Raw genomic sequence first — 27,444 nt, 5'->3', positions numbered from 1 at the left:
GCCTGCTTCCCCCACTCTCTCTGCCTGCCTCTCTGCCGACTTGTGATCTCTCGTCTGTCAAATAAATGAAATTAAAAAAAGAAAAGAAAAGAAAATCCTTTTATGACAGTAACTTACTCCCATTTAAAGCACTGAAAGTTTGACCACACATACCTAAAGAAATATCCTGCTGCAAATATATCAGCCAATTCTTTGAAATCTCTTTCTAGCAGCTAAACTTCTAGAATCTAATACTTTTTATTTTTATTTATTTTTTTTAAGAGAGCGATAGAGGGGGTGTGAGTGGTGGGTTGAGGGAGAGGCCGAGGGGTGAGAGAACCTCAAGCAGGCCCCACCCCCAGCATGGAGCCCAGGGCTCCATCTCATGACTCTGAGATCATGACCTGAGCTGAAATCAAGAGTCTGACACTTAACCAACTGAGCCACCCAGGCGCCCCTAGAAACTAATAAATTTAAACACTCATCATCTCCTTCAAAATGTCATTTTCTAAATTTAGTGCCAGCCATGACATAGAAACCTTCAAATTTTAAGAGCACTCTAGGCAGAATGCTTAGGGGCACCAGACAGATGCGATAACAAAGTTCAAAAAAGCTTTCTTTTGGACAGAGACCTTCCCACCCAAGCAGGGTATTTTACATGCAAATAAAAGTTAAGTACAATAAAATCTACTTCCTGAAAAATATGAGGAAGTCTGAAAAAATATATTAAGTAGGTTCCCTTATAAAATGAAAGTGCCAGAACAAAATTAAATTGAATATATAAGCAAAGTAAAGTTAAATGTTAATAATTAATTTGATTAAAGCATTTAAGCCCGAGTTAAACAACCTTTACCAGAAAATCAATGAGCTTTTCATGATGTCAAACTTAACTCATTCATATAACTTCAGTCTTCACCACTGAAATCAAAATAACAAATTGATTGAGCCAAGACTGAAGACATTAAATTGCCTTTTTCAACTTGAAATGATACAGTTCCTGATCTAGTGGAGATCATGAACGACCATAAATAAATACAGGCTGGAAATATTCCTCCTATTGGCTCACTGAGGTTAACCATAATTTTGCTAAAGATCTGTTATCAGAGGTTTACATCAGTATTTCTGTAATAAGACCTCTTCCTTGAGAGTTATAGTTTCAAATTATTATCACTGTCAGAGTTTCTCCTTGACCAAATTTTAGTCAGTCTCCTTTGAACTCTTCTCAACTAGGCCCTAACTTTTGGGCTTCCATGTTTATCTCTGCACTATCCAATTTTAGAAAGAATTCCCCATCCTCAATTTCTGATCACCCTTGATATCTGATCAGGTTCCTCAACCTCTACCCCTCCCCATATGATAGCTGATCACTCTGGTCTACCTTTAACGATAATCCTGTGAGATCTGTTTAGCCAGAAGCGCTCCTTACTCCAATGTTTCCTTCCTCTATAGTAATTTTTCATCTACTAATACTCACCATGCTCCTTGCCTAGAAATCCCCCCCAATCCTTGTTGTATTCAGAGCCCAATATCTCTCCCCGACTCCAAAACTCCCTTGCAGAGGTCCCTACACCAATCATGATAGTCTCCCTGAATGAAGTTTGCTTTACCTTTCTTTAACAAGTCTCATAAATATTTTTTTCTTTAACATCAGTAATTTTCTCCTTACCTGACAGTTAGAGAATGATTTTTAAAATAAATTAGCTAAAAAAAATTTTTAACCGTGTAAGAAATTTAAAACTGTAGAAAGGAGACTAGTATACTTCTCTAGCCAATCTAACATTAATATTGCTTATCTAATAAAATTATTACTAGATTCAGTTTTCCAAAATCAGTATAGTCCAGGCACTTTACTAATGGCCTTTATGGGTCTTTCTTCCTTGACATATAAGAATATGAAAATACACTGGCCACCTGAAATAAATCATCAAAATTAAATGAACTTCAGATAAGAGAAAGGAAGGACATGAGATCTGAACGTGTTATCTGAAATCAAACTAAAGGCAAAAATTGAAACCCTCTTAGAGTGGGTAGATTCTGAAACACAAATCAACCAGACCTGGAATTCTGCCACAGAGGCAATCTAGAGAACATGCAGAAATGACCATATGGCTGCCCTCCAGAAATCTGGAAAGGAACCAATCAAGAAGTTGACAAGAGAAACAAACATGCTTCTGACCAAATGAAGCCTGACACAGCCTGTAACCTGAGGTCTGTCAAGAAAAACAATTTTTAAAAAAATGCAGTCATGCAGCCATTTAGGAACAACTCTCTGAGATATAGCTCACTCAATCAAATTTGTGTCAAATGGCACATAAGTTGAAATAAGACATTCGGAGAAAAGCCTTCAGCTTGTTTTCAAAGGAAACCCAAGAGAGTACCTTTTGGAATCAAGGGTTATAAAAAAAACTTCCCTAAGATCACCACAAAGCCTGGTGACAAGCAGTGGAAGAATACGTAACAAAGGGAGATAGAGCTCCGACCTTTGGAAAACATCTCCAAAGAAGTTACGTGTATAGCAGATAAGATGTTAATGATGTTTTATTTCATTTTTTTCTGGTGGCAAAATAATAGTCCTTTAAAGAACCTTGGTGAAGTCATAGTGAAGACTGGTGAAGCACTCTCTTTATATGTCCAGGAACTTTTTATTTCATAATATGAACCTCTTATTTTTTTTAAAGATTTTATTTATTTATTTGACAGAGAGAGATCACAAGCAGGCATAGAGGCAGGCAGAGAGAGAGGAGGAAGCAGGCTCCCTGCTGAGCAGAGAGCCCGATGCGGGGCTCGATCCCAGGACCCTGAGATCATGACCTGAGCCGAAGGCAGAGGCTTAACCCACTGAGCCACCCAGGCGCCCCTGAACCTCTTATTTTTATTTTAGCATTATGGCAGGTTTCTAATATTTGTAGCATTTTCTGTCCATTACGTAGAGCAGTAAGTCGGTATTCAAGGCAGTTCTTCATATAAAAGTTAATGTCAAAACATTCCAAAAGGGGAAAAGCTGATAGCAGAAAAGATTTTAAAGCTCCCTGTGACAACAGGACAATTGAACTAGCCAAACAAAAGACTCAGGGACAGCATCTGCAACACAATACTGTCACAAAATAGCCCCACAAAAACTCCAAATATAAGTTAGTAGGGACAAAGATTCAGAAATTAACCATCATGTTTTCAGGATCTGTCTGAGAGGCAGCAGAAGGAAAATATGTGGGCTTCTGAAGATCCTGAGAACAAAAGAACACCAATCACTAGAAGGTAAACGCAATCTGAGAACAGTATCCAAAATTGGGAGGGGGTTCTACAGGAATGCAGGAGGACACCAACTGAAGAAAGTCTGAAGTACCAGAACTAAATGACGAGTTTCAAATGTAACAAAAGCTGCTTCCAATACAGAGTCCAACACGAAAGAGAAATTACTCTGAGTCCAATCTAAACTGAACATTACAGGGACAATACAAGCAAAGCAAAGAGAAAGTCGAGATAAAGTTGGGGAAGGTAGGTAAGGAGGGTGATAACAGAAGCAAGAGATTTTAAGTCATTTTATAAAAAAACAAACAAAAAAAGATAATTGAGAAAAATAGAGCTCTGAGGCTAGAAAAGCTATCCTGAATGACATCTCCCTCCTAAAAGTACAGGAAAAATCATTTCACTTAAATTGTGAGGGGGAAAAAAAAAAGCAAACTAATCCCACATAATCATACCACAAGGGTAAACAGCACAAGGAATCAATGATGGTCTATATATAATTTAAGCATGCAAGAAAGACATGCCCATATAGGCTGAAAATTATACTAATAGTTCAAAACAAGCTAAAAAATCTTTTTTTTTTAAATGATAGAAGCAACAAAAAATCTCATAATTAGAAAAATCAGAAGTGATGTGTTTGAGGACAAGGAAGGTATAAAAAGAGAGGTGAGCAAAGTCAGGAAAGACATAGAAACATAAGAAAAATTTATTTCAGGAATGAAGACTAAATCACAAAAAGCACAATGGGCAACACCTTAACAGAAATAGAAATAGAACACGGAACACAAGACAAATTTTATATTTTAAAAAAATGAGATCAAAAGATTTCAAGAGAAAATGATTAAAATGTAATTTAAACAAGATGGTCCAACATGTTTAATAGAGGAGTCCCTGAAGGAAACCAAAGCAACTAAAAAATATAGAGGCGTCTGGGTGGCTCAGTCAGTTGAGTGTCTGACTTGATTTTGGCTCAGGTAATGATCTCAGGGTTGTGAGTGAGATTGAGCCCAATGTCAGGCTCTGCGCTCAGCATGAAGTCTGACCAAGATTCTCTTTCTTCCTCTCCCTTTTGTCCCGCGCTTGCTCCCTCTCTCAAAAACAAAACAAAAAACCCTAAAATAAAAGTATGTGTGTGTATGTATGTATGTATGAACGTATATGTTTATTTATTTATCTGGACAAAATTATCCAGAATGGTGTACACTGAACACATTTTAATAAAGCTAAAGTGACCTCCAAGTATTAAAGGCACAGATTAAAAACTATAGCCGCGTTCTTGCTACAAAAATATGGAGAATACGAGGAATATTGTTCCCATGAGTTTTTCTTGAAGTTCCATATAACCAACAGCTTGGGAGGAGTTAACATAAAAACTGCTAGAAGGTATGAGCCATTCAGGTAGTAACTTTGAAAGGACAAGGGAGCAGCAGACTGAGTAATAATGCTAAGGCAAGTCTTTCACTACATGAAATAACGACCAGAGGAGGATCTGAAATTCACATTTATCCTCTTAGCATATTTGAATCTAAGACTATAAATTTACAGAATAGCTGCAAACCAAATGTGAGTTATTAAATTCCTTCTAGAAGCAGACACATGTATACTTAAAATTTCAATATTCTTCTAGTATTTTGATTGTGTTGACTCTGAGAAAAACTGATGCTAGCCTTAGAGAGGTACACTTTCTTCCTAGGTAGCCTGGTAAAGAAATGAGCTCTTGGCGAACCTAGAGGGGAAACTACCTGAAACAGAGCATCCACAGTCACTCCACTAATGGGATTTTTGCCCATCCCTACCCTCTAGAGAAGGCAATCGGAGAGTCAAGATTCCAAGGAAGGCTGCAGCAAGAACCAGGAAGGGATCAATAGTCAGGAGTTCCTTTTATGGGAAAAAGTAGAGTTTACCTCGAGAAATGGAATGGTAAGGCAATGGACTGAGGGGTTTAGAAAGAGTCATATGGACAAGACAGGATGGAAACAAGCCTTGAAGAAGACCTTGTCCTTGCAGGGTGCTAATAAATCTGGAAGGGACCAAAAAAAAAAAAAAAAAAAAAAAAAACCAACCAGGCTCTTTTCACACTACACAGCCATCTACTGGGTATGTCAATAAAGAACAGAGTCTTAAAATAATTTTCAAGGCCAAGAAAGAATTGATTACGACTACTAACATTACAGGATCAAGGTCTTATCACTACTACAAAAATGACAAACTCTACCATGTAAAATGAAATCTTTAGAAATCTGTATGACAATGGTAGTTCCTCTGATTCTGAAAAAGCTTCTGAAAAACAATTATCAGCATTCTGACCTCTTATTAGAATTAAGAATAAATATGGTCTCGTAGACCATTAAATATTTCTTCTCATGATATTTACACTGAAAATTTGTAAGATTTCTAAATCCAAATATATTTTAACATACAATTTACAAACAAAGGTAAGATTTAAGCACTTAAGTCTAAGCTATAAACAATTTGCTTAGGTAATAATAACTACAGGTTAGCTTATAATGGCATAATAATTGGTTAACTTCATGGTTAACTATACAAGTTAAGAGTAAAGGCCTAAAAAGAGAGTGAACTGCTTAATCTCAGTGAGATATGACTGCCAGGAAAGCAAATTTATTGATGGCAGACAAATGATAAATGGAAATCTGTACTGGGATATGTGTGGATATCACTGATCTGCTTAATGAAAAAGAATCTAATAAATTAAACTCAGTCTATGAGCTGTATTTTCCCCCCAGTGTGTCCCCCAGTCCACCAATGGTGAACATGTCATTGACTGGCAAATACACAACTAACTACACTTATCTATAAACCCAGAACCAATAGGCTGAACAGAATGAAGGCTTCAGAAATATGGAAACACAGATGTTTATTCTAGAATTTACTTTCCTAAATATTGACACCAAAGAATAAAATATGTAGCTGTGAAGCAGTAGTTTTTCCAAAATTGGATGCTTCATTGAAGTTGGAAATGGCCAAAAGCTGCAGGAAACATCCTGAAGGAAAATGTCTGAGGCAAAATGACACCTTTGTAGAGGCTATGGAGTAAAACAGAATGTGTTAAAAACCAGTTCTGTGTTTGCATACACAGAACACCTTCCACCTCAACAATTCTACAAATATTGTGCATAAAAGGTTGCCAGGAAATGCTGCCAAGGACTGAGAGCAACTTAAGAAAAAATAAAACTACTAGTGGCATGACTAAGTGCAGGGGAAAAGTGTCATAAAATATTTTAGAATAGCATCATATTTTATTCCTCTAAAATAGCCACAGAACTGGCCATAATCTTAGTCAAAAATAGTCTATTGATACTGACTGAACTGTACTTCAGTCAAAGTGGCACTGCCTAGAACGTACCACTGGAATAAAGTCACAAAGTTTCAGAGTTTATTATATTAGATCTTAATTATTTTTGTCCTGAAATGATAAATAACAATTCAACCCAAGTGCCCAAGAACTGAGTGAACAAATACCAGGCTGTAGTTTTGGATACAGGTTGAATCATTAATAATACCTGAATAGAACAGCTGGGCCATTTGGAATCAAAACCCTAAATATCTCCAGATATACTGGGAAGACTCATCTCACTGTGGGAGGAAAACCAACCCATCCAAAGCCAATTATACAAAAAAGGTGGGCCGACTGGATTTACATTTCCCCTTTCTTCACATTCTTTCCCTCTTTACTTCTGGTTAGAATTTTTAAAATCCTCAGGGACCTAGGTGGCTCAGTCACTTAAGTGTCTGACTCTTGATTACAGCTCCGGTCATGATCTCATTGTCATGAGTCTGAGTCCTGTGCTAATTCAACATGGGGTGTGGAGCCTGCTTAAGCTTCTCTCTCTCTACCTCTGCCTCTCCCCTCCCTTGGTCCAGCACTCTCTCTCTCAAAGAAAAAAAAAATAAGAAGAATCTTTAGAATCTTTTCTATGTAGTGTTGAGATACAACAAGTACTGAACAATATATGTCTAAATATTATGAATAATGCAGTTAACTTATTTTTGATGGAGATATCAAGTCACCCACTTACCTTTCTTTCCACCTATATTTTAGCTATTGTATTTTCACTTAATGAAAGAAAGAAAAACCCAATACCATTTGCTAAACTGTTTAGTTTGTACTAAGTTCGTATTTAAATAGTTAATATAAGACTCTTATCCCACCAAAATTAAGGTTTTTGTCTCTCTCTCTCTCTCTCTCTCTCTTTTTTTTTTTTTTTTTGGTTTCTCTAACACCTAGCACAATTACTCAAACATTTGTTGAACTTGTGGGTATCATTTATCCATCTCCCCTTGGCCTTTATGAAATAAATATTAAAAAACTAGAAATCACCTGGCATATATTCTGGACCTCCTTACTGAAGACTTATTAGAAGAGCCTCAAATAGAGTAGCTCCATATTTCTTTTTTAATATTCTGAATGTGAGGCTCATCTAAAATCATTGTGAATAAAGTACAAGACAGTGACTAACTCGAATTCAGGTCCTATTGTCATCCTATTTTCCACATCTATATAAAAGACTAAAATTTCTATGCTCAGATATTTCAAAAACAGGTAATTAAAATAGGTTCATTCAATAAAAAACTTTTGATATGGTGTATATTCAAGAACTATGTTTATATGAAGTAAGACCACTTAATAAATACACTAAACTTCTTGTCCTATCAAGCACTCTGGGAGACCATGGACTTATTTTTAGAAGGCTACCGTGGCTGAAAACATTTCTGAACTTTTTTGAAGATGGTCTTTTAAAACTGTAATCAAAGAGTAGCTATAGAATCTTTAGTTACTGAGAATACATAGCAAATCATATAAAAATATATTCCACCAAGGTCACACAATCAAACTTGACACAGTATCTTTTGCATATTAACAGAAGTACTGATAAGAATGAACTCCACTTGCCAAAGTGTGGCATCAGATGAGAAAAGAATAGATCTTCCAAGATGAATTTTCAAAGTAGTTTTAGTAGTAACGGCTGGTGGACCACCTTTCTTGAAACTCTGAGATGCAGTAAAATGGTAGTACTAGCACCTACAATTATCCTTGCGGGTAGTTTGGGCCAGATTTTATAATTTCACTAATTATTATCATAAATTGTAACCATAAGTAGGGTAATCTAACTTAATCTAATTTAAGGTAATCTATTTTACCCTACCCTGACAAGGAACATGTATTCAAAGCATGGTGCGATAAAAGGATAACACCATTATCAATAAAACGTGAGTTCAGTTCACAAAGAACATGAGGTACACAACGGAGGGTGCCAAGTCTTTTATGCCAAGCTAAGGATTTTAAACTTTAGATTTTTCCTTTTTAAGAAAGACTGTGCTTATAGCAGTAAGATGACTCAATTAGAGATGGGAGGTTTTAGCAGGGGAAAACACAACAGTACAACAATAATTAAGACATGGAAAGAAGCCACCAGATTCAGGACATAATTCAGAGGAGATGGGACAAGATACCGTGATGAGCAGGATAGGAGAAATGAGGGAGGAGTAAAAAGTCAATGATTATGCTGACAGGAAGTAAGAACTTAACCCAATGGATGCCCTGGGTCTGAGAGTCTTGATCAAGGTTGTGTTCCATAGGGCCAATAAGCAAATAAAATAAACCATTCAGCTCCATTTCTGTACCAAATCTCTGAGTTTAAACTTAACTCATTTGATATTCTTTACCTTGATAACTGAATTCCTAATCCTATCTTATTACACATAAATAGAGCACATAATCCAAATTTGGAATTACATAGAGTAAAATTATTAATAAGTTATTTTCTCTCAGTAGCATAGAAAAATATGCCACTTTTTAAAAAAGCATGCTAAGAGAGTATGATATACTCTACCCTGTGAAAACATAGGTTGAATACACTTTTTTTTTTTAAGATTTTATTTATTTATTTGATAGACAGATCACAAGTCACAAGTAGGCAGAGAAGCAGGCAGAGAGAAAGGGGGAAGCAGGCTCCCGCTGAGCAGAGAGCCCAATGCAGGGCTCGATCCCAGGACTCTGGGAACATGACCTGAGCCGAAGGCAGAGGCTTTAACCCACTGAGCCACCTAGACACCCCACACTTTATTTTCCTTTAAAGGTTTTATTTATTTATTTGACAGAGAGAGAGAGAGAGAGAACACAAACAGGGGGAGTGGAAGAGGGAGAAGCAGGCTCCCCACTGAGCAGGGAGCATGATTCCTGGTTGGATCCTAGGAAAGGATGGTCTTTGGCTCATGACCTGAGCCAAAGGCAAATGCTTAACCAACTGAGCTACCCAGACACCCTGGTTGAATACACTTTAAATTAAAATCTTTTATACAGATGGTAACAAGACTAACAAGAAGATAAAGAGGATGAACAAAACATCCAAAGACCGCTATAAGGATTTTTAAAATATCTGGATATGACAACTTGCAGAATGTAAGGATAATGCCTGTTTTAATTTGCTATACACAGGTCCCACTTAGAATACCCTCTTCTGTCCAAAGAAATGCAATTACACCTTTCAGTGCTTGTTTAAACTTTAAGTTTAAATACCAACATAATCTTCTGCTCAAAAATCCCAAAGCCAACTTCAGCAGAGAAAATTATCATACATTTGTTAATAAAACTAAATTGCATATAACCGGGCTGGCATTCTAAACTATTAGATGATTTAGAAAAGGGAATTTCTATTTGGACTGATTAACTCTCTTCTCCAAACCAAAAAACGTATTTTTTACCAAATAACCCTGAAGTAAACAGTTTAGCCAAAGAAGTCAGCGTTCAAGACACGCTCCAGGAAGGAAATATAACTGTAACATGATAAACAGCAAGTTTCCCCATATACAAGGAAGATGTTTAGAATTATAGGTTATAGGTCCACTGCTTGCATTTTTCATGATAAACCAAATCTCTAAATCACTACCATGAGTATATTGAAAGTACTAAAAGTATTCTAAAAAGATGACCATGAATCTCTGCTCTGTATGGAGAAAGTATCAGGGGCCAATGATTACCAGTAATTGCTGATATAGGAATGTGAACTTTAGGGACTTCTTTAACACACGCGTGCACACACACACACACACACACACACGCCCATACCCATACGGTGTAGACCTTCAAAATGAACATATTAGTTGGCTAATTAATTTCCTGGTCCTTAAGTATACAAAGAAACTAAGTTAAAATCAGCCTATAGTAATATGCAGTTATATATGAAATCATAATCCATAGTACTAATAATATTTTTAGTATAATTATGCTTAGTTATGCTTTGTCTTCCTGACGTTAGCAATGGTAGATTTTGTGAAAGTCCTTCATGAAGAAGAAATACTTCCTCCATGAAGCTGATTAGAAACAGTATGCTAGGAATTTATAACTGAATAACTTCTTTTTATTAGGACAAAATATTTCAGAAAAAGCCTTAGAATATTTACCTAATTTAAAAGCAGATCTTTCCACAGAGAAATGTGAGACATATAATCATCAGTGCATATGAGTTCTTTCCCTTTTAGGGGTTAGTTGAATACCAAATTTCTTAGACTTTTTAAAAATCAGACTAGAACGGGGATGGAAAATATCTATTCATGCTCATTTATAACAACTTCTTAGGATGTTAGTTAATTCTACTAAATGTCTGTAGAACATTTTATGCAGCAATGAGAAATTACACTATTCAGTAATATGTTTTTACAACCTCAGATGAACCTCAACCTTGTGTAACTACTGACTTCCTAAAAAGTTTGTGTCAATAACACTTTGGTAAATTGAATAATTTTACTTGCACATAAGTTAGACATTCTCTAAAGCAAATAACTACCACCAAATCCACTCTACAGTTAAAATTTTTTTTACATTATAACGCAGCAAAAATTAATATGTAATTTACATTCTCCTTTTTGGAGCTTAGTATAATCATGATCATTATGAAAGACTATAAAAACATTTAGAATTTTAATTGAAAAAGCCCACTGAATTTGGGGCATGATAACTTTAGTTTCTCTAAATTTAACAGCTTTAGAAGCTGATTCCATGGAGCTTCAATAGGCCGAAATTCACTTAACAGAACTCCAACTGTAACTTAGAAACTCACTCTGTAGAAATATATTCTCCATGTTTCAAAATGTGGACTGTCCTGACATCATCCATCCTTGTCCCACCCTTGTCCTTGCCCCATCCTTGTCCGAATCCATCCTTGTCCCACCCAGCTCCCATTTCACGTGAAGGTTTAAATCCGTGCTTTTCCAACCTTACAGACTACCATTGAATGATACAAATGAAGATAAAACCCATCAGTTCCTTAAACATTTAGGTATTTTAAAACATGGCAACACAAATGTAGTCTATTAATTTTCATCTTTGCCAGATATCAATAAGACTGCATGTCACAATAATCACTCTTCAGTGATTTGAACCCTTATATATCCAAAATAAATCTCTCGTAATTCCTATGTAAAGATTTATCAGATGTTTGCTGCAGGGCCTTCTAAGCACCAGCCACCATGCTCCACACTGGAACACTAAAAATGACAAGGTGCTATTTGGTGAAGCACGCACATCCACCAAAATTACTTTGAATACAGAACTACAGAAATATTAAAACAATGTTTGGATAAAAATCGTAAGTAAACTGTTAAGGACTCTAAAATTGCTATATTAACTATGGAAATGATACAGTGAGTCTAATCGAAGATTCAGCTATTATACTTTATATGTACTTTCTTTTACATTTTGAGGCACTTAATTCAAGAATGGAATAATTTTTAAGTGACATAGCAAATATTAACAATAATTTATGTCATTATTTTTCCTATGCCTTCCTACTTTGTAAAAGTCCTACATACAATTTTACACGGTTTATCATATGGTTATATTCAGGGATTAAAAGAATTTCTTCAATGATCCATAAGAAACATAAAAAAAGAAATCGACCCAGAACATACATTTCACCTAACATCTGTTTTTTTTACCATGAGATTAAGTGTAATACTTATTTCATTAAATGGGATATCTGTATAAAGATGTTATTATTTGACCACTTGGCTTAGTACAAAGTAGAACAGGACAACTATCTTAAAGATTAACTAATATAACCAATTACTAATACTAAAGGCTTTAAGGCTAATAATTCTTTAAGATAAAAGCTTTTAAGAATAGTTAAAAAAGAAAACTAAATTCTGAGTATAGTAAAGACAAATAAGTTATTGTGCATTCAACCATGATAACAATTAATGGTAATGTAACATATGAAAAGCTTCTTTTCCATTCTCTTCTAGCTCAATAATAGCAGATATTAAGCCAAAACCAAGCTGTACTCATTTCAATAGTCTCACAAGATACCAATGTCCAGGTATCACCACATATCATTACTACATATGACTACATTTCTACACAAGAAGGCACATCCAAAAGTTCAGAATACCGAGAGGGTATTTGCTTACATGTGTGAACAGAAAGTGTCAATGATGTAATCCTAGGCCAACTATAGCAGATTATACATCCATGTAGGGATATAACTTAGAACTAGATATATTATAGAAGCCACAGAATGAAGGTCTTCTAGGCTTCATCCAGCCAAAGAAAAACATATAAACAGAGTATTTAGTATTCAACAAATACCAAAAAGCTCAACTCAACTTAGAAAAGCAAAGGAACATAATAATTCATATGTGAAGCCCAAGGCTTAGAGAAAATAGTGGGTTAAAATCTTGGCAGATTTTAAATGAATTGACTTTACTGAGAAATATGACTGTGAGCACACCAACTGTACCTAAAATACATATTCTGTAAGGGTCAGAGTTCCTCAAATATAATAGGGATTCAAGCAATATTTACTGTGTAAAAAAGGGAGGAATTCCATTAGTTTCACTCACCAACATACTGCCAACAACCAGTACAGTAACTGAAACATTTCTTGAATGAATGAACAGATCATGGAAATTACATTAAAGCTACATTAACCTTTGGCCATACGTTAACCAAAAAGCCAAAGAGTAAGCAAATGCGACTGACTAGAGTTTTTTGTTTTGTTTTTTTTTAATAATGGGTCACTCTGGCATGTAAAGGATTTTAAAACGTTTTTTAAGCTATCTGACCAAAATATTGCAGAATATTTTAGGTTTTTTTTTTTAATATTTTATTTATTTATTTGACATAGAGAGAGAAGCAAGAGCGAGCACAGGCAGACAGAGTGGCAGGCAGAGGCAGAGGGAGAAGCAGGCTCCCCGCCAAGCAAGGAGCCCGACGCGGGACTCGATCCCAGGACGCCGGGATCATGACCTGAGCCGAAGGCAGCCGCTCAACCAACTGAGCCACCCAGGCGTCCCTATTTTAGGTTTTTAAAAAAAAATCTTATTTCTGAGCACAGTCTAACTCCCACATCTAGAAACTAATGAAACTACATTTAGCAATGTTTGCCAACCTCTATATAGGAAATGTTAGACACTTGGTTTAATTTACAGCTGATTCTTTTCACAGCAATTTATCAGATTGCCTCCAAAAATACGTTAGAAGAAAATGACACTGTCACAGAACCCTCAGAGATATTGTAAATATATTTTATTTACAGACTACCAGCTCAAATATAAACAAATCTACATTTCACTGTGATCTTTTTGTATCTTCATGGAAAGATCACTTCACAGGTATACATGAGAATAGCAAAGTTTTTTATGGCTAGACCTGACGTAACCCTGAGCAACTAAGCCCTGCCAGTTTTTATTATCTTCTAAGATAGAAATATTACTTCACTGATTCAACTTACAGATTGATGTATTTAACTAGGAAAGTTAATTACAGAGGAAATATCATGAAAAACTCCATCCATCACACAGACTCTATACAACACTTTCAATATCATAACAATAAAAATATCATTTCTAATGTTACTTATGAAAGGACTCATGTTCCACATTTACTATTAAAGAGAGCTTACAATAAGCACAAATGACACTGAAAAAAAAATCACCATGGAAGATATTATTAAAATTGAGCTCAGAATATCTTTTCTGGATTACATGAGCAAATCCAGAAAAAGTGAAAGAGCCCAGGCAGTTATAAATTGAGAAGATAGTGCACCTTGTTGTTTTGCCATGAAAGTGATATATAAAAGGGTACTATTTTGAATGTTGCTAAAATATCAAAGGAGGGCAAGGGTAAAGAATCATGTTAGGGATAAATGGAGCCTTATGATGCTTTTATTAGACATGTAAAGTTTAAACTGTCAAATAAGAAAATACAAAAGAACTTACTCTACCCAGATTTTGAGAATTCAAACGAAAGGCAGTTTTTTAAAAAATGGAAATCTAAATTCTGCTTTAACAAAGTGATAGATCCTTTAAGGACCAAGAGGAAGGCTTACTAATGGCATGATAAGGTTTTGAAATGCTATGACATTCTTATATGCATACCTGAGGCCTGAATCATTGGGAATATTTGGAACTATTTTAAGTTCTGTGGACCCTAGAGTCTAGTCCCATTTAGCTTTCTCTTCACCCAACCCTCTAATGCTATTTTTGGCTTCTCTATGATTTAACTGTATAAGCAATGGGATAACCCATTATGCATTCTTTTCTGTCCCATAATGAACTGGGTTCCAAAAGCAACTCTCAGTTAACTTGAAGTTGGGACTTAAAGAGTTATGTGGGCTTTCTGGGCCCCCGATGCATGCTGCCTGACCTTGGGCAATTACTTAACTTGTTAGGATGTCATCTACTCATCTGTGAAGAGAAGTTATAAAAGTACTCTACACTAGGTTTCAACAACCACTAGTGAAGACTAGTGGTTGACATAAAAGCTCAATAAATGATTTTACTAAGGATTATCTAGTTTACACAACAACAATCAAACCAATATCATACTGCCATAAAAACAGACACACAGACCAATGGAACAGAATAGAGAGCCCAGAAACAAACTCACAGATGTATTACGGTCAACTAATTTTTGACAAGGGCGCCAAGAACACACAATAGGAAGACATAGGACAATCTCTTCAATAAATGGTGTTGGAAAAATTGGATATCCACATGCCAAAAATGAAACTGGATGATCTTCTTACACCATATAAAAAATTAACTCAAAATGGATCAAAGCTTTAAAAATAAGACCCAAAGCTGGAAACCTCATCAGAGAAAATATAGGGGAAAATCTCCTTAATATCAGTTTTAGCAATGACATTTTGGATATACACGAAAAGCAAAGCAACAAAAGCAAAAATAAATAAGTGGGACTACATCAAACTAAAAAGCTGCTGCAGAGCAAAGGGAAAAAAAATCAATAAATTAAAAAGGCAAGCTATGGAATAGGAGAAAATATCTGTAAACCATACATTTGATAAGGAGTTAAAATCTTAAATATATAAGGAACGTTAAAAAATCAACAGCAAAAAAAATTTTTTTAAATGGGCAAAAGAGTTGAACAGACATTTTTCCAAAGAAGACATATAATAGCCAAGAGATACATGAAAAGGTGCTCAACATCACTAATGATCAGGGAAATGCAAATTAAACCACAATGAGATACCACTCACACCTGCTAGAATGGCTATTATTAAAAGATAAGACATAAAAAATTGGCAAGGATGTGGAGAAAAGATAACAAGAGTATGCCATCATTGGGAATTTAAATTGGTGGGAACAGAAAACAATATATCTATGTAGAAAACCTGAAAGACTCCACCAAGAAAATGGAAGAACTGATACACGAATTTAGCAAAGTGGCAGGATGTAAAATCAATGTACAGAAATCTGTTGCATTTCCATATACCAATTATGAAGCAGCAGAAAGAAAAATCAAAGAATTGATCCCATTTACAATTGCACCAAAAATAAACCTGACTGAACAGGTAAAAGATCTGTATGCTGAAAACAACAGAACACTTATGAAAGAAATCGAAGAAGACACAAAGAAATGGAAAAACATTCCATGCTCATGGATTGGAAAAACAAATATTGCGAGGAGGTCTATACTACCCAAAGCAACCTACAAGTTCAATGCAATCCCTATCAAAATAACATCAGCATTTCTTACGGAGCTAGAACAAACAATTCTAAAATTTGTATGGAACTAGAAAAGACCCTGAATAGCCAAAGTAACGTTGAGAAAGAAAACCAAAGCTGGAGGCATCACAATCCAGACTTCAAGCTGTATCACAAAGCTGTAATCGTCAAGACAGTATGGTATTGGCATAAAAACAGACACATAGATCTATAGAAAAGAGTAGAGAGCCTAGAAATGGACCCACGACTATTCTTTGACAAAGCAGGAAAGAATCCAATGGAAAAGACAGTCTCTTCAACAAATGGTGTTGGGAAAATTGGACAGCCACATGCAGAATAATGGAACTGGACTACTTTCTAATACCATACACAAAACCAAACCAAAATGGATGAAAGAGCTAAATATGAGATAGGAAACCATCAAAATCCTTGAGAACCCAAACAGCAACCTCTGTGACTCATCTACAGCAATGTCTTACTAAACATGTCACCAGAGAAAAGGGAAACAAAAGCAAAATGAACTATTGGGACTTCATCAAGATAAAAAGCTTCTGCAACAAAACCAAAAGGTAACTGATGGAATGGGAGTATGCAATGACATACCTGATAAAGGGCTAGTATCCAAAATCTAAAAAAGTTATCAAAACTCAACACCCAAAATATAATCCAGTTAAGAAATGGGCAGAAGGCATGAACAGACATTTACCAAAGACGACATACAGATGGCTAACAGACACATGAAAAAACGCTCAACATCACTCATCATCAGGAAAATACAAATCAAAACCACAATGAGATACCACCTCAGATACACCTGTCAGAATGACTAAAATTAACAAGTCAGGAAACAACAGATGTTGGCAAGGATGTGGAGAAAGGAGAACCCTCTTACACTGTTGGTGAGAATGCAAATTGGTGCAGCCCCTCTGGAAAACAGTGTGGAGGTTCCTCAAAAAGCTTAAAGTAGAACTACCCTACGACCCAGCAGTTGCACTACTAGCTATTTATCCAAAGGATGAAAAAATACTGATTCAAAGGGGCACATGCACCTCACTGATTATAGCAGCATTATCAACAACAGCCAAAGTATGGAAAGTTCAAACATCCATCTGCTGATGAATGGATAAAGAAGATGTGGTATGTGTGTGTCTGTGTGGAATGGAATGGAATATTAAAAAGAATCAAAAGAATCAGCCATCAAAAAGAATAAAATCTTGCCATCTGCAATGATGTGTATGGAATCAAGAGTGTATTACGCTATGAGAAGTCAGTCAGTCAGATAAAGACAAATACTGTAGGATTTCACTCACCTGTGGGATTTAAGAAACAAAACAGATTAACATAGGAGAAGGGAAGGAAAAATAAAATAAAAACAGAGAGGGAGGTAAACCATAAGAGAATCTTAAAGACAGTGAACTGAGGTTTGATGGAGGGGAGAGGAGTCGGCGGGGGGGGGGGTGTGTATTGAAAGGTGATGGGCATTAAGGAGGGCGCTTGTGATGAGCACTGGGTGTTACATGCAAGTGATGAGTCACTAGATTCTACTCCTAAAAACTACTATACGTTACTATACTAAACGCTATATGTTAACTAATTTGAATTTAAATAAAATCTTGGAGGAAAAAAATAGTATAGAGGTTCCTCAAAACACTGAATATAGAACTATCATATGATCCAGCAATCCTTCTTCTGGGTATATACATCCAAAGGAAATGAAATCAGTATCTTAAAAGAGATATCTGCCCTCCCACATTCATTACATTATTCACAATAGTCAAGATACAAAATAACATAAATGTTCATTGATGGAGGAATGGATAAAGAAACTGTCACACACACACACTTACACAAATATTAGACAACATTTAAAAAAAAAAGGAAATCCTGCCATTGGCAACACAGATGAACCTGGAACTAAACAAGATAAGCCAGACACGGAAAAACAAATACTGTATGATCTCACTTTCATGTGGAATCTAAAAAAGTCAAATTTATGGAAGCAGAGAGTACAGAGGTAGTTTCCAGGGCCTCGCAGGTGACAAAAATGGGAATATACAGGTCAAGGGTACAAACTTTCAATCATAAGATGACCAAATTCTGGGTGAATAATAACGAATCCTACATAGCACAGTGACTCTAATTAATACCATATTGTATACTTGAAATCTGTCAAGAGTAGATCTTAAATGTTCTCATCATACACCAAAACAAAATGTGATGGATGTATTAATAGCTTGACTGTGGTAATCATTTCACAGTGTATACATAGATAATATCACCATACTGTACCCTTTAAATATAGACAATTTTTATTTCTCAGTCATACCTCAGTAAAGCTAGCGGGGAATACTTAAAAAAACTATCTAGTGTAATAACCTTACTTTTCCTTTCTGAATTTTTTCTCTACCTAACAAAAATCTCAAAAACCCCACCTCTCACTTTATTTTTTAAAGATTTTATTTATTTACTCATGACATACAGAGAGAGAGAGAGAGAGAGAGAGAAGCAGAGACATAGAGAGAAGCAGGCTCCCTGCTGAGCAGAGAGCCCAATGTGAGGCTCCATCCTAGGACCCTGGGATCATGACCTGAGCCAAAGGCAGATGCTTAAACAACTGAGCCACCCAGGCACTCACCCCCCAAACTCTCACTTTAAAGACAGAGGAAATAAGATGCCAAAAATCTGTGACTTGCTATAAGTCAAATGTTGAAACTGGAAATAGAACCCAAGTCTCTTAACTCCCAATTTATTATCTTCCAGTATACCTTTTTGTTTCTGAGACTCTTATAGTACCATTTAGAAAATAATTTGGCCTTTAATGTGACAATTCTGGAGAAAAGAGCTAAGTTATTCTATTAAGGAATAACATAGCCACACATTGCTTCATTCCACCTTCATCAGAAAAAAGACAATCCTGGGGCACCTGGGTGGCTCAGTCAGTTAAACAACTAACTCTTGATTTAATCTCAGGTTCATGGAACTGAGCCCCACATTGGACTGCAGGCTAGGCATGGAACCTACTTAAGATTCTCTCTCTCCCTCCCTTAAAGAAAAAAAAAAAAAAAAAGACAATCCCAAAAGCGAATTTATAGAATTAGTTACAGGGCAACTCTAGTTGTCAGTCAGTACTCAATCTTATATTCAATACTATCTATAATAATTATTTTGTTAGGCATGTAAGTATTAATAAAGCTAAATAAGCCACGAAGAGTTCACTTACATCTTGTTTGTTCTGCTTAAGAAAACAAGTGCATGATACCTTTAGAAAATGTTTCATTCATTAACTTATTTTTTAGTGATGTCAAAGTTAAAATTAGCTTTATGAACTATTCACAAAAGTTCTTCCTGTGGTTATACTAGCTAAATAAGGAGTTATTACTGTCAGTAGGTGGTATGTATTTGATCTTTAGTAACACTAGGCAGCAAGTTCTAGCAGTTTATGAAACATTCAGATGTTTAGTAGATTTCTTAATTCTAACGACTTGTAAGACAATTTTGGACACTGACTTTGCCACACAATAATGGGTTTCACTAGATTCTTTCACTCATCCCTATTTTTGGTGAGCCATCATTAATGTGCACCATGGTGGCACTTCATTAAGTACAAACATTCACAGTTCAAACCCACAAATTGCAGTGATAACTTGTTAGCTCTTGGGAGGGCTGAATTAACCTAGCACCAGTTGCTGAGACAATCACTTAAGACCAGTCTCTGCTTAGTGATTCCTGAAGCATTCATTAGTTTAGCACCATGTGTAACTAATTTTAACATTCGTGGAGAAAAGTACTTCTCACTATGATTCAAGGACAGAACAAATTCTAGATGGGAGGAGGGTAGAAACAGTCAAGTTCATATCCCTGATCCCTCAGGAAGGAGATTTCTCACTTTCTTGCCCTCTCTTAAAATTTTCTTTAAGAACAAGTGGAGAAATGTGACCAATCCATATATATTCTATTCCAGTTACATTCACCATCCTGTGTCTTACATGTTTAGACATTCTGAAAATGTCAAAGCATATCCCAGCAGTGTAATAGTGCTGTGAAAACAGAAAACCTACTCTTTAGTAATTCTTTTAGCTCAGAAATCACAGCTGGTCACCAAGATCAGAGTCTTCTTGAGTTAGGAGCAATGGGATAGTCTTGTGGAATAAACACTAGACGTAGAATCAGAAGATTTGCACTTCAAATGCACTTTCTTGATAAATGAACATATACATTGCCTAGTGTATAAAAAGCACTAAAATGCTTTCTTCCTTTCTACCTACAACCAGAGACACAACGTAATATAGGGGAAGTTACTCAGGTATTCATGAACTTACCTCCTCCTGTTATTTGTCTCAATAGCATTCATTTGAAGTAAACAATTCTGCTTAAAGGTATCTGCCATGTAGGCCTTACTAAACCGAAATACTAGAGAAGTATTTTTCTCTATAATTGTTCATAATGCAAGGAAAATCCTTACTTTTTTCAGAATTACTACTAATCTGTTTTGCAGAATAAGCACAGATCTTATTGTTTTAGAATCAGCTGGATGATAGGTGGAATCATGGTCAGTTTAAGGGTCCAGGTAAAGGGCAGAGGTAACTTCTGGCTCTACCATCAGTTCCTTCGGCTCTCCATATTAACAGTTGAGTAGTGTTCTCTCTTCCCTCCACTTTTGGCAAACCCAATTAAAAGACTCTCAGTCTCAAGTTCAACCTCTGGTTAAAATACAAGTATAAAGGACAGAAACAGCATCTGTGATTTGGTTTCTTTATCAGTTAGTAACAAAATTATATATTGAAGACCAAAGGCAACAGCGCCAGGCACAGGTGCTGGGAAAAAGCCTGTCTTGGTGGTGGTGTCCAGCAATTTTAAGCACTGGAGAAAAGACTGAACTAAAACTAAGGATATCATGGCCATCAGGATATAATCTTTGGCAGACTATTAGCGACATGTGAAAGCTTTGATAAAACAGGTTTCTAGAAATTTGTTTAAATTTCAGCCTTAAGAAAAACCTTCTACTAGCCATTTATTGAACATTACCATTTATCTCCATTGTTATTCACTGCCATGGACCCCAATAATTTGTCTTCTTATTCACATTTAGTCTGCATTTTCACAAATAAAATAAAGACCACAAGGATGTCATTACCTTTCAGCATTTCCCAATGCATAATTCCTAATTTGCACTAAATCCTTAAAGAAATGTACACTGCAGTGAATAACATGTCCTTCTGTAAAAAGTACTGTAAATAATGAAATAATTTTTAGCTCAATATACACACACAAAATTATACATACAGTTAAACTGAGCAAGGTGCTTTTATATATCTTAGGTGTATGATATTCAATATGCTTAATGCTCCTTCTTTGAGGGGAATATAATCTTTGAACATAAGACAGTAGTTTAAGAACAGATAACTTCAAAAAAAAAAAAAAAGAACAGATAACTTCTATAATTTCACTTATTAAGTGAACCTTAAATTTTATGCACCATAATTGATGGAAAAAGCTAAAATAATCAATGCTGCTGATACTTAGTGTAGTTCTCAAAGGCCTAAAACCTTTCCCCAAAACCAGTATTTGAAACCTGTTGTTTTGGGGGGGGAAAAAAACCACAACTTTTAACTATTTTTACCAAGTATAGGAAAGCTTTGAAACAAGTTCCTCCAAGCACTCTAACAAAATTAATTTTAAAAGATGGGGCCATGAGGAGGGCTTAATTTCTATGAATACCAGCCTGAGAGGTAACTTTGTATGAAGAGAATGTCTGAGTATTTCTAAAAAGTAAGGAGAAAAAAAAAAGTAATTAAAAACATTGCATTCCACAAACTGAGCATAGCATAAAAATAACTCAAAAAGGAAAATTTAATGAAAAGATTAAAAAACTGAAAGCAAGTCAATGGATTAAAATACAAAGACACACATATTTCATGAAGTCATTCAACATTACATGCTGGCTGGCTTTGTATTTTCTTTTGGAATATAATCATAACTTCTTAATGCATTAAACAATAAAGCTCTCAATAATAATCATGAAAAACTCTAATCAAATTTCACTCTAGAGTTAGTAATCTGCTAGCATATTAGGCCTAAATAAATGTTATGTTAAACCAGGAATCAACACATGTTATTTTCCATAACAGGAGCCATATAAATTGCAAGCTCTCCCATGTTTTTTTAGCTAGATTTGGCACACTTAAGAATAAGCAGTATTCTCCAACCAGAGTACTCGAATGCAACTGATTGTGTATCTTTTAGAATTTATAATTCATCCTAATGCTCAATCTTTACAAAAACCACAATAGGATCTGCAATTGCTACTTACTGTCTTATCTTGCACAGTAAAATGTAAGCATTTGTTATGTTTCTAAATCCATAGGTTTTGCTCTGAGGTTTCAGAAAGAAGCAACTTTATTTTCTTTTGGTTATTACTCATGATTTTAGCTTACAGATTATTAATTTTTAACACTAACATCCTGCTATATTCTCATTTGAGTTCTATTTATCTCAAAGGTAGACTTTATGTATTACCATTACAAAAAAATAACTATTTGCATAATACTTTATGATTTTACATCTATTACAAACACATCACAGGGAGCCTGAGGATGCATTCAGCAGCTTGTCATTCACCACTTCAAGACCCTTCAGAACCAAACAAGGGGGAGGGTAACATTTTGCTAATGGCAGAAGTAAAGAAATGAATGTAAATAACAAACCTTGAAGTTTTAAAAATACAAAAGAAATTTTTAAAATACAAACAAAAATATGATCCACATGCATAAACAAGATAGTTTTAATTTGTAAAAGTCCAGGTAAAGATGCATCTTCTGTTATGATACCCTTTTAAATGATCTAAAACTGGTGCTATAAAAATTAATTGCCATCTTGTTGAATTTTATAAGTTACTATATTAAAGATTTGATTGCATCTCTTTACACAACCCAGCTTTTCCTCAGCTTTGTGAAATAATCTGAGTATCATTTCTTTATTACAGACTTAACCCTATAAATATGCATATTAAGAATGTTTAAGAGAGAAATAATAATGATCCAACATGTTTAGAAATCATGTTGTTTCATAATTCCTTCTCGGTAAAACAATCATGAAGAAAGAGTTTAAACCTTCTGTATTTTCTTCCATAACCACCAGTCCAGATTAAAAAAAAATATCTTGAATGCTCAGTTATATCCCTTCCAGTCTAAATGCACATAGCACTTGAAGCTTTTTGTAAACAATATGCCTCTATACTACATACCTATCCCTTGAACCACCATCTACTTAAATTAACATTTTTAAATGTAGTTTCAAATGCAGCATAACACCATCTTAAACACACACACACACACACACACACACAGAGGAGTGTGCAGAAAAGGAAGGAGGTGGAGAGCAAGAAATGGAGCACGTTGTTGTTTTTCATTCATGCAGTATAGTGATGTCAGTGTCTGCAGCAGCGGCGGCGGCAGGAGCCTTGACCTGTGGAGGCTAAAATCCACTGAAGTCAGAACCTCGCAGAATTCAAAAGAAACTGAGTAGATAATGTTTCAAAAATTGTTCAACTGTTCACAGTATGGATTTTAAATGGCTAACTAAACAGAATAGATTAGTTGCACAGTTTTAATTTGGGTAGTAGAGAGGAGCAAGGCGGGATGTGGAGAAGTAACATAAAGGTAATATAATCAGGGAACTGGGGGCTAAAGAGCCTGCATTCAAAATCCCTTAGATATAAGAAACTGACAAAACACCTGGTGTTAAAAACAGCAGAAAAGCCCCTTCTGTTCCCAATACAAGCTCTCTGGTGATGCAAATCTGTCTGCTGTGCGACCAGACTCAGAAAATGTTTTCATCATGATTACATTAAAATTGCATTAAACTCAGATATGCCACACTACAACAAAGGGGACAGTTTAAGCCTGATCACAAATTTCATTAAAACTACTTTATGATGGACCATGTAATTCTTAAGCAATTAAGGCTTTTGAAGGGATGCAGAAAAACAAGTTGTACTATGATGTGTTGTAAGATGTTAGTGTTTATCAACAAAAGGGGAGGAGGCACTAGATGGCTATTATATTGTTGCAGCAACTACTCTTCCTCTGCCCCCAAAACCTTCTGTACACATCAGTCTGAAATGGTTATTTTATGGCTGTTACATTAGTCCCTAAAAGAAAATCCCAAAACTCAATCTAAGCACTGTTGAAGTTAAATCACTCAAAAATTTCTCTAACTGCAGCCTTCTATTCGTTCTTTTACCTCTCATTTCATATAGCTCCAGAAAATGTGCAAGGGAGCTGCATATGGCATTAATCTGTTAGAAAATGGTGGCCTTTTCTATAAAATACAGCCAAAGATGTGTGTTCAGTTGTGGTCATTATTAGGGCGATCACGTTGTTTTCATTCATTCATTCAGGATTTGCTGGAGGATGTCAGTTTCTGCAGCAGCTGGCTTGACCTGGGGGAGGAGTGGGGGAGCAAATTCCTCCTGATGCATACAGATTACAGGAGGTATTTCTTGGTGCTCATGTACACATACCACTGCACTACATCCTACTCTGCCACACCATCAAGTGGTCTGAAAACAAGTGCCTTAGCAACATGCTAATTACCAGCCAGAAATATTAAGAAGAAGAAAAAAAAAACCCAAACTGCAATCCATCATAACATAATCACTTTCTCCAAGTCTAAGTCTTTCATTAAAAAGCTCCATTAAAGAAAAAAAAAATTCCACATACCACATCAACGTACAGAGCTCCACAGTATTTCCCTTCCAAGCAGAGTTTTCCACGGTATGATCAGTTGTCTCCACAATGCTGCAGCAGCAGCAGCAGCAGCAGCAGCATCTGTAGCTCTAGCCTGGTATCTAATTATATTAGCTACTCCACTCTCCCTTATGAGCTTTAAGTCCCTGTTTTGGCCAATCTTCCTTTTCTCCCCCAGGACCCAACTAGATCATGCACTGTGTCCCCAGACATAAACAAAACTAAACCAAAACACAAAACATTAAGGGAAGCCGACAGCATCCCCTAGCTTACCATTACCTTTGACACCTAACAAAAAAGAAACTTGAGATCCTTTAACAGCTCAGCTGAACTGTTAAGTGTACTTAAAAATGGAAGGAAAGAGTGAGCACACTCCACAAATAGGTCTTTAGAAATTTACCATGAAAATCTTGAGTTGGGCATAGATGATTTCCAATGAAGTACTGCTCTGATGCGTATGACTATATAAAGTAGAAAAAACAGGGAGACCCCCCCAAAAAAAACCACAACCAAACCACCACCAAAACACTACACTTCAATTGCATATCCAAAACTGTCTCCTCTACAAAGCCAACATATCCTTATGATATCCTTATATCAAAACTAATGCCATAACCCCTCCAAAAATGAAGAAATATATATATTCCAGTGGTCACAGACACGTTAGGAACTTTGTAGGACAGCACAAAGAGGCTGTAGATTACAACCACCACCTTATCGGCTGCCAGAGTTTGTGTGCGTGTATTTTTAAGTGTTTCGCCCAGCTCCTCCTTCCCCCGCTACCAACAGCAAACACATGAGTGAGCTAATCAGCTCAAACTGAAAAACCTTTCGATGCAGGCGTGTGATGGAAGATAAAATTCTGAGGGGCGGCATGTGGGTCAAATAAAAGTTGCTTTGCAGTTCGCTCCTCCAAGCCCCGCAGCGACCGCAGGGAGGTGAGATTCCCAAAGCCACTTTCACACCTTCGGTAATGCACTAGCAAAGAGAAGCCCGGAGAGGCTGAAGTTTCCACGGAGGGAACCGTCGGGGAAGACGCAGCCCGGGAGGACGGAAGGGTTGGGCTCGCTACCTCTGCACACGGGCGAGCCGGGGCTCCGTCTCTCAGGTGAGTTGCTCCTCCGGTGGTTCTCGGGGGATCGTCTCGGGCGGCCCTTGGCCCGCGGCGCCTGCTCGGTCGGGGCCGCGGCTGGCGGCAGCGTCGGGCTGGGTGGGCTGGGGCCGCGGGCCGCGCCGGGCCCCGGGAGGTTGCCCAGCGAGGCGGCGGCGGCGGCGGCGGGTGGGCGCGTGGGACTGTGCTGGCTGCCCCGCAGGAGCTGGTAGGGCACGGTTGCGCGGATGGGCTGCAGCAGCCGGCCGGCTCCCGCAGCCGGGGCGCAACCCACGCCGCCGCCGCCCGCACCGTTCCCGCTGCCGGCGGAGGGGGCGGCGGGCGGGGAGCCCGCGGCGCTGCGCCGCATCCTCTGCGGCGGGGGATGAGGGGTCTGAGAGGAACTGGAGGAGGAGGCAGTGGACATGGTGGCTCCGAGGGCCCGGGACGACGCCGGCCAACACGGAGGCTCAGAGCGGGAGGCGCGCGAGCGTGTGGGAGCCGGCGCGATAGTGCGTGCGAGTGTGTAAGGGGGAGGGGCGGGGGTATCGGGGAGGAGGAGGAGTCTCTCGGCTCCCCCTTCCCAACGCGCACCCCCGCCGCCTCGGCGAGGGGGGAGGGGAAGGCTGCGAAAACAAACGCCCAACGGCCCCAACCGCCGGGCCGGGCTCCGTGTGGCGGTCACGGCCGGGGCCGCAAGGAGCCCGGAGCCGCCGCCGCCCCGGGCATCGCGCTGACAGGGGAGAGGGGCAACAGTCCGGATCACGCAGCCTCGGGGGCCGCTCGCTGCCTCGCGGGGCTGCACGCGCGGGATCGCCCGGCAACTGCTGGGAGGGCCCGGACCCCTGCTTCTGCGGATCGAGACCTGAGGAAAGGGCCTCGAGGTGTTTGGCTCTCCGCGGATCCCGCGCCACCGCAAACACCGCCGCCGCCGCCTCCGCCAGTTCCTCACTCCAAATGGCAACTGATTCCCCACCCGCACCCCGCCCCCGGCCCCGCCTCCCGGCGCTCGGACCCGGCAGCTGCCGCAACGAGCATTCCCATTGGCTCCGCGGCTCCCCATCAGAACTCGAGTGATTGGTTGTGGAGTAGGAGTGAGAGGAGGACTTACCAATGACAGTGGTGCATGCTACTTTGGAGGCTGGGCTTGAGGGAGTGGAAGAGTGAAGCGGGGGCTGGCTGTGCGCGCTGGGAGAGGTGAGAGTTGACAGCCTTTGAGGTGAGAGCGAGAGAGTTTGATTGGGCTGCCCTAGGAAAGTGGGTTCGTGAGTGTCCTGCGCGTGCCCCAACACGCAAAGACACACGCACACCCGGGTAAGCCAGTTGCGAGGGCTCCCCCGTCCTGCGCCGGTTGTACAACTTGAGATAAACGACGCTTAAGGCTCACTTTACTTTGCA

General features: G+C 37.8%; 1 protein-coding gene across 1 annotated transcript in view; it reads right to left on the bottom strand.

The window, feature by feature from the left end:
• Window positions 1-26,566, bottom strand: part of LOC111147183 (glucocorticoid induced 1) — a 108,866-nt gene extending 82,300 nt beyond the window's left edge. Inside the window, exon 1 of the mRNA XM_022503074.1 lies at window positions 26,029-26,566. Within this exon, the coding sequence (XP_022358782.1) occupies window positions 26,029-26,473 (445 nt within the window). The 5' untranslated portion in view covers window positions 26,474-26,566. The remainder of the gene's footprint in view (window positions 1-26,028) is intronic.
• Between the last annotated feature and the right edge of the window lie 878 nt (window positions 26,567-27,444).

This window comes from Enhydra lutris, unplaced genomic scaffold (assembly GCF_002288905.1).
Source record: "Enhydra lutris kenyoni isolate GAN:26980312 unplaced genomic scaffold, ASM228890v2 scaffoldscaffold16, whole genome shotgun sequence".
NCBI classification, from domain to species: domain Eukaryota; kingdom Metazoa; phylum Chordata; class Mammalia; order Carnivora; family Mustelidae; genus Enhydra; species Enhydra lutris.
The sequence above is the reverse complement of the archived record's forward strand: the minus strand, read 5'-3'. Positions and strand labels throughout refer to the sequence as shown.